The sequence below is a fragment of the Abramis brama genome (genome assembly GCF_963993115.1).
Source record: "Abramis brama genome assembly, chromosome: 3".
Lineage (NCBI taxonomy): Eukaryota > Metazoa > Chordata > Actinopteri > Cypriniformes > Leuciscidae > Abramis > Abramis brama.
Window position 1 is genome coordinate 10,315,599 of NC_139965.1, and position 8,180 is coordinate 10,323,778.

General features: G+C 38.6%; 3 protein-coding genes and 1 long non-coding RNA gene across 4 annotated transcripts; all 4 read right to left on the reverse strand.

Annotated features, from left to right (window-relative positions):
• Positions 1 to 904, reverse strand: LOC311080195 (histone H2B-like). The gene has a single exon (XM_084109989.1). The coding sequence runs from the start codon at positions 839 to 841 to the stop codon at positions 467 to 469; it is 375 nt and encodes a 124-aa protein (XP_083966115.1). The 5' UTR covers positions 842 to 904; the 3' UTR covers positions 1 to 466.
• A 41-nt stretch (positions 905 to 945) lies between these two features.
• LOC311080204 (histone H4) lies at positions 946 to 1,751 on the reverse strand. The gene has a single exon (XM_084109997.1). It carries the CDS (start codon positions 1,730 to 1,732, stop codon positions 1,421 to 1,423), a length of 312 nt encoding a protein of 103 aa, XP_083966123.1. The 5' UTR covers positions 1,733 to 1,751; the 3' UTR covers positions 946 to 1,420.
• Positions 1,752 to 2,299: 548 nt separating this feature from the next.
• Positions 2,300 to 2,938, reverse strand: LOC311080181 (histone H2A-like). Its single transcript, XM_084109975.1, has one exon. The coding sequence runs from the start codon at positions 2,881 to 2,883 to the stop codon at positions 2,497 to 2,499; it is 387 nt and encodes a 128-aa protein (XP_083966101.1). The 5' UTR covers positions 2,884 to 2,938; the 3' UTR covers positions 2,300 to 2,496.
• Positions 2,939 to 5,399: 2,461 nt separating this feature from the next.
• LOC311080219 lies at positions 5,400 to 6,700 on the reverse strand. The gene is made up of 6 exons (XR_014605527.1): positions 6,645 to 6,700; positions 6,451 to 6,542; positions 6,247 to 6,337; positions 6,046 to 6,141; positions 5,837 to 5,945; positions 5,400 to 5,534 (listed from the first exon to the last, which is right to left on the reverse strand). It is a non-coding gene; the product is annotated as an uncharacterized lncRNA (long non-coding RNA).
• Positions 6,701 to 8,180: the final 1,480 nt, after the last annotated feature.

Sequence of the window (8,180 nt, forward strand, 5' to 3'; positions counted from 1 at the left end):
TAGTTACAACTGTATACATCAGAGACAAGAAGCTGGATTGTCCAAAAAGAAAAGAAAAAAAGAATTCAAATATAAATGTTAATGAAAATAATGCTTTTGCATTCACAACATTTGTTGAAGACAAAAGCCAATATGCCGTTAGAACAGACATTTCTCATCTTAGTCTATAAAAAAAAGCAACAGATTTAAAAAGATTTGTGGATTTATTTATTTGTTTACGTGTACTTTTATCTTACAGCAAACATATACAATTAAACTCTTGAAATAAGTTGATTTTATTTAACGACATGCATTTTAGTCTGGGAGCTTAAGCCTTGTCTGTGAAACCAGCCATAAATGTCTTATATCTTATTGTTTTACATCAGCTCCCTCTATAAGTAGGTTATTAAATCTGCAATACAACTGCTCTTTAAAGATAATATGTGTGGCTCTTAAAAGAGCCTTTGTGTTGTGTGTTGAGCTGACTCTACTTGGAGCTGGTGTATTTGGTCACAGCCTTTGTGCCCTCAGACACGGCGTGTTTGGCCAGCTCTCCGGGCAGCAGCAGACGCACGGCGGTCTGGATCTCTCTCGATGTGATGGTGGAGCGCTTGTTGTAGTGAGCGAGACGAGACGCTTCACCGGCGATGCGCTCGAAGATGTCGTTGACGAAAGAGTTCATGATTCCCATCGCCTTGGAGGAGATCCCGGTGTCGGGATGAACCTGCTTCAAGACTTTGTACACGTAGATCGCGTAGCTCTCCTTCCTGGACTTTCTGCGCTTCTTTCCGCCCTTGCCGGCGGTTTTAGTGACGGCCTTCTTCGAGCCCTTCTTGGGTGCGGACTTCGCTGGTTCAGGCATGATGCCTCAGTCAGAGAAACTCAGAGAACAATAAAGCTGAATCACTGCAGGCGGGCTTTATCCACTGCTCTATGCTAATTTTAAAAGGGAAGTACGGTCTTCTCTGATTGCTAGTTTTCCTGGACCAACCCATAGAATGATTTCATTGGCTACATTAAAAGTTCCTTGCCTTGTGGGACACCCAATCACAGGCTTTAAATGTTAATCCCGCCCATCGCCTCATGTCCTACTACCATCCCCCATTACATCATGTTTCTTTGTTTCATTTTCCCTCATTTTTCGTAATGCAATGCACTGTAGTATTAATTGAAAGTACAATATTTATCATTTCAGTTTAATCAACTTGAAAACAATAAAATACAATTCATACTGCAAAAACAGAAATTAGCATATTTAAAAACCACATAATGACCAGTGGGAAATGTTACAATAACGATTTTATCACTGAAGGTAAAAAAAAAATCATAATCTCGTTAAAATCTATTTAATATAGTTTTTAACTACTTAGAAACTTGTTCTCTGTGTGTAAATGTGGGTGGCTCTTAAAAGAGCCGTTGGGTTTTCTTCTTCGTGGATCTCTTAACCCCCGAACCCGTACAGAGTGCGTCCCTGTCGCTTCAGCGCGTACACAACATCCATGGCGGTGACGGTCTTTCTCTTGGCGTGTTCAGTGTAAGTCACAGCATCACGAATGACGTTCTCCAGAAACACCTTCAACACACCGCGAGTCTCTTCATAGATCAGGCCAGAAATACGCTTGACGCCGCCACGTCGAGCAAGACGACGAATAGCGGGTTTAGTGATTCCCTGGATATTATCGCGAAGAACCTTTCGGTGCCGCTTAGCGCCTCCTTTCCCGAGTCCTTTACCGCCTTTTCCTCTTCCAGACATGACTGTAGATAATCTTCAATCCACAACAGCAGATAATAGTAAAACTACTGGGGAAGAGGAGTTTATAGTCAGCTAGCGGACCTAGTTGAAACCACCTTCAGGGGCGGTTCTATTAAACATCACCAGTTATGCATTTCCAAGTCGAGGTCAGTCTTTTGATGCTGGATAGCCTACCGGTGGAAATTAATAGGATTTAAGGAATATTGATAACTGCATAATATATGAAATAAAAATAAATAATATGCATTCACTTTAATAATAATGATAATAATAATCACATAAACATAACTAAATGTCGTAGCATAACACACACACACACACACACACAAAAACACTTAACCATTGTTAATTTTCTTTTATACTACTGACAGTGCGCCTCCTGATTTTCCGCTCAGTCTTCTATTGTTTTTCTATTTGAACACACGAAGCCAGAAAACAGATTAAACCAGTCTTATATTTGTGCACCAGAACCCGTAATTGTTTCATAATATTGTACAGTACGATATAACATGTAATATTTTTAACGATGCCAAAGAGGTTTATTCATAGTACATAAATCTAATGCAGCGTGTTACTTATATAGAAAAGGCTCAGAAAACTATATGTATTGTTTTACATTAACACCATAGAGTACAAAAAGCTAATTTTATTTTTATGCTGGATATTTAACTTTAATAATGATTGGATTAATGCAAACACTCTTTCTTGGAGAAATTGGGTGGCTCTTAAAAGAGCCTTTGGTTTGAGGAGAAGCTTCCGTCAGTCTACTTGGCCTTCGCGGGCTTCTCGGTCTTCTTGGGCAGCAGCACGGCCTGAATGTTGGGCAACACACCACCCTGAGCGATGGTCACGCCACCCAGAAGCTTGTTCAGCTCCTCGTCATTGCGCACCGCCAGCTGCAGGTGTCGAGGGATGATGCGGGTCTTCTTGTTGTCCCGAGCGGCGTTTCCAGCCAACTCCAGGATTTCAGCGGTCAGATACTCGAGCACAGCGGCCAAATACACCGGAGCTCCGGCACCGACGCGCTGGGCATAGTTGCCTTTGCGGAGAAGCCTGTGAACACGGCCGACGGGGAACTGCAGTCCCGCCCTGGAAGAGCGACTCTTGGCCTTAGCGCGAGCCTTTCCCCCGGTTTTACCTCTTCCACTCATTGCGGTTTAAGTTTGTTTACGATTAACGAGAGGAGAACAAATACAATGCGGTTGCCACTTGCCAGTTGTGAAGTGACTTATAAAAGAAAGCGTGCTAGTCTCCTATTGGCTGAAATTTGAAAACATTCCCAGCCAATCAGTGATCTTCCCTCTGAACACCAAACCCCCCTTTCTGCTACTGACACTCAAACACGTCACGCTGTAGTTTCATTTAATGCCGCTAGTCTTCCTTTTAATTGGTGACTTTATTTTGATGATGATGATAAAAATGTGTGATTACAAGTTAAACACTTCGGTCATTAAGCATAATAGCTTTAGTTTAATTGTATAAATATGTAAACATACACTACCGTTCAAAAGTTTGGGGTCAGTAAGATTTTTAATGTTTTTAAAAGAAGTCTCTTCTGCTCACCAAGGCTGCATTTATTTGATTAAAAATACAAACAAAAACAGTAATATTGTGAAATATTATTACAATTTAAAACATGTTTTCTTTGTGAATATACAGTAAAGTGTCATTTATTCCTGTCATCAAAGCTGAATTTACAGCATCATTACTCCAGTCTTCAGTGTCACATGATCCTTCAGAAATCATTCTAATATGATGATTTGATGCTCAATAAACATTTATGATTATTATCAGTGTTGAAAACAGTTATTTACATTTTTATTTCATGATGCTATGATGAATAGAAATTTCAAAATTCAGCTTTGATCACAGGAATAAATTACAGTTTAAAAATAGAAAACAGTCATTTTAAATTGTCATAATATTTCACAACATTACCGTTTTTTTTTTTTAAATTATTATTATTATTTTTTTATCAAATAAATGCAGCCTTGGTGAGCAGAATATACTTCTTTTAAAAACATTAAAAATCTTACTGACCCCAAACTTTTGAACAGTAGTGTATGTATAATATGTATTTATGTATAATATACATTTATGTATTTATGCATAAATACTTAAGACTTGATCAAAAAAATAGCATTCCCAAAATAGGCCTGTTCATTTGCTTTCACTTGTAACATAAAGGAAAGCCAATGTCACTTTTGACCAATGAAATAACACTCTTTACTATTAACTAGTGGGTGGCTTTTAAAATAGCTTTTTTATATATATATATAAAACAAGAGTTTATTTATTTTTGGCTGCTGTCTTTTTAGGTTTTGCTGCTTTAGGTTTCGCCATTTTGGGTTTGGCTGCCTTTGACTTTTTTGGGCTCTTGGCTGCTTTCTTAGGAGTTGCTGATTTCTTTGTCTTCTTAAGGCTCTTTGTTGCCTTTTTAGCAGCGGTTTTCTTCACCTTCTTCTGAGATTTCTGAGCGGCGGGTTTCTTTGCTGCTGCAGTTTTGGTCTTCTTAGCGGCAGCGGGTTTCTTGGCTTTAGGAGACACTTTCTTGGCGGGTTTTGTCTTGGTCTCGCTCTGTTTCTTGTTGAGTTTAAGGAGCCGGAGGCGCCGGTCCCTTTAGTCTGGACTAGGATGCCTTTATCTGTCTGTGCAAAAGGTTTATAACTAGGGTTTGAAATGAGGGGGGTCTGGGGGGGTCCCGGACCCTCCATAAGTCATTAGGGACCCCCCATAAGAATTTATTTTTGGATTTTGGGGGGTCCCCGACAAATATATTTTAACATTAAAAAATGATTGTGAAAATTATAGGTCTTAAGTGACGTTTTATATTTATAACAGTGATTCATTTATTTCCTAGCGTGAGGCAGCAATCAGGGCAGCTATTAGCCGAGTGAGTTCCTATACAGCGTCACAGATTGTTGTTGTGGTGCTCCCGGAGACACGCACTGTAGCTGAACGCGGCAATACGATACCTCACAAAGAGTGAAATCCTTAAATGAAAATCCTGTAAGTGCTTCAATTATGTTTATATCTCCATAATTGCTTATAGTCAAATATCAGCACTGTAAAACCCAACAAGTTAACTCAACTCAAACCGATTAAGGAAACTAATTGCGGCAAACCATTTAAGTTTTAAAATAAATACATATGAGTATTGTGAACTTATATATATTGAGTCATATTCACTCATAATTTAGTGTTCGTTTAGTCATTCATTTTGAGTATATGTAACTTGAATATTTTAAGTTCATTCCATTAAACTTTTAAAGTAATTTAAACCATTTAAACTAACTGGTTTGAGTTCATTTAATAAATCTAATCAAGTCATAACAACTATATAGCTACTCAAATGGTTTTAGGAAACCGATTGCGGTAAATGATTTAAGTTGATTAAACTCAAATTAATAAAGTTTTATAAGACAAAGGAAAAACATTGGTATAAAGCAGGGTTCCTCAAACTCGGTCCTGGAGGGCCACTGTCCTGCACAGTTTAGCTCCAACCCTGATCAAACACACCTAGCTGTGAGTTTCTAGAGATCCTGAAGACATTGATTAGCTTGCTCAGGTGTGTTTGATCAGTGTTGGAGCTAAACTCTGCAGGACAGTGGCCCTCCAGGACCGAGTTTGAGGAACCCTGGTATAAAGAAATGGTCAAAGAAAAGGATGCAGTTATTAATAGTATTTATTGAAAAATAATTTATTTTACAAAAGGTTCTCAGTGATGAATGTTGTGAAAGATGGTCAGTCAGTCTCCTCACTGTCCAAAATACAAAACTGCACATGACTTCTGTCTGGCGAACTGTGAATAAACAAACAAACAAAAAAAACATTAATCTTCCACTGACAAAACTGGTTTACTCACAGCATAAATGCTAGAATAGAGGTTATGCGTGACGTCACCGTCGGCTAAGTGGCAAAAAGACTGAGCGGCAGCATTTGTTTTCACTATAAAAACACACAAATACATCTAAAATGGAAAAGAGCTTTGAGATTGACAGTACAACTAGATTTGACAAGATCCAAAATGACTTACATTGCATTTCAAGGTGCACATTTTACATTCTTATCAGTTCTCAGTTCTTGCTTTCCCTGGGAAATTACCTTTTTCTTTAGTTTTTGCCATGTGAATGACAGTCACTGGAGGATAGTCAGTCAGTCTTCTTACTGAAATAGATCCAAAAATGCGCAGGACACGTTTGTCTATTTTGAACTGTAAAAAAAAAAAAAAAAAAAAAAATTAATACATTTTCCACTGACAAAAATGTAATTTACTCACAGCATAATAAATAGAATAGGTCAGTTTGTAGTACCTTTTTCTTTCATTTTTGCCACGTGAATGACAGTCGATGTGGAGGATAGTCAGTCAGTCTCCTCACTAGACCCTAAATTGCACGGAACACGTTTGTCTATGCAAATACGTGAGAAAACACAAAAATATGAATTAGTCTTACACTGACAAAACTGTAGTTTACTCATCATTATAAATGAGGAAATATGTCAGCTTGTATTACCTTTTTTTTTTTTTCGTATGAATGACGGTCGGTGGTTGATAGTCTCCTCAGTCCTCACCGATATCCAAAATTGCCCAAGGGACACATTTGTCTATGACAAAATGTGAGAAAAAACACAAAATATTAATTAGTTTTCCACTGTCAAAAAATTGGTTTACGTTACTCACAGCATAATAAATAAAGGAATAAGTCAGCTTGTATTACCTATTTCTGCAGTTGTTGCCATGTGAATGACGGGCGGTGGATGGTAGTCTCAATCACTGATAATAATCCAAAATGGCTCGGGACACTTTTGTCTAAGCAAAAATGTGAGAAAACACACAGAAATTAATTAATCTTCCACTGAAAAAACTTAAGTCACAGCATTATAAATGAAGAAATAGGTCAGCTTGTATTACCTTTTTTATTTAGTTTTTGCCGGGTAAATGTCGGTCGGTGGACGATAACGTTATAGGTTATATAAGTTATATAACTTTTCTGCTTCCTGCTTTGCTACTGTTCGGACGCTTTTGCCTACTGCTCCGCACTTTGCTCTATCGCTTTCGTTATTATTACATTTTATCACCTAATTTTAACTTCAGTGAATCAGCACAGTGCTCAGAACGCTTGGATTACTATAAAAAAGCAGAATTAGTTTCATTCCTTCAGAATTCACTGAAGCTTACATTCCGAGGAAGAGAAAACTGAACTGCTTACATTCCGGCGGAAGAGAAAACATTCACAAGGATAAGAGAAAATGCGTCCTTTTGATTCTACTTGCTGTACTAACTGCCAAAAACTTTTACAAAGGATTACAGTTCTTGAAACAAAGCTAATGGTAGGATCAAACCAGACGGAACCCACAACAGAGTTTCATCATGGACAAATACAGCGCACAGCCGGTGAGTGTCATGAATTTAATGCTCCTCAACAGAACATACCTAGTGCAGATCGACCTACAAACCGTTGGTACAAAGAGGGGGCAAAACCCAAAAATAGAGACATTAGACTCTCTCAGGCAAAAATAGTTTCATCTACACCATACACAGCTACAAGGATTACAAACACTGGTCGTCTTCCACAACCTATTCATCTTAAGAACAGATTTGAAGTATTATTGAATGAGGAATGCTCAAATTTGTTAAATATGGATGAACACAGACAGCCAGGAGCTCACTCTGATACTAACAGGCGCTCAAGGTCAAGCAGACAGCGGCACTCAGTTCAGAGCGCAGCCGAGGTCAAAACATTGATAGTTGGGGACTCTACGATCAGAGATATCAGCTCGAAAGATACAACTACATGCTGCCTTCCACAAGCAACAACCTCTGACGTAAACAGAGAAATTCAAAACATTTTGATGAAACATAAGACTGCAAATCGACTCATCATTCATGTGGGGAAGAATGATATCCATAAAGAGCAGTCAGAACAGCTTAAGAAGGATTTCAATGAACTTTTTGAAACACTCAAAAGACTGAAAGTACAAACATTCATCAGTGGACCACTCCCAGCAAGAGGAAGTAACAGGTTCTCACGGTTGCTTGGGCTTAATTCATGGCTGCAAAAAACCTGTAATATAAAAGGAGTGAACTTCATAGACAACTTTAATCTTTTCTGGAATCAGAGGCCACTGTTTCAACAAAATGGCCATCTTCCAAACAAACTGGGTTCAAGAGTGCTAAAGGACAATATCCTTTTCTCCCTTCATCATCCTTCTGCCAATCCAATCAACCAGAATGGCACACACTCACCTGGACACAGTTTGAATGACCACAGGACTTCACTTCAGGACTTGAATGGACATGCGGCTGACACATCTCACAAAGACAATGATAACACCATGCAGCCAAAACAACTTCTGCTCACGGACACAACTTCAGCTGAGCCCTGCCTACAGAGCTCACCAGAGTCAGACTGTGACATATTAGAAATGTCACAAGATTCAGCTCCCA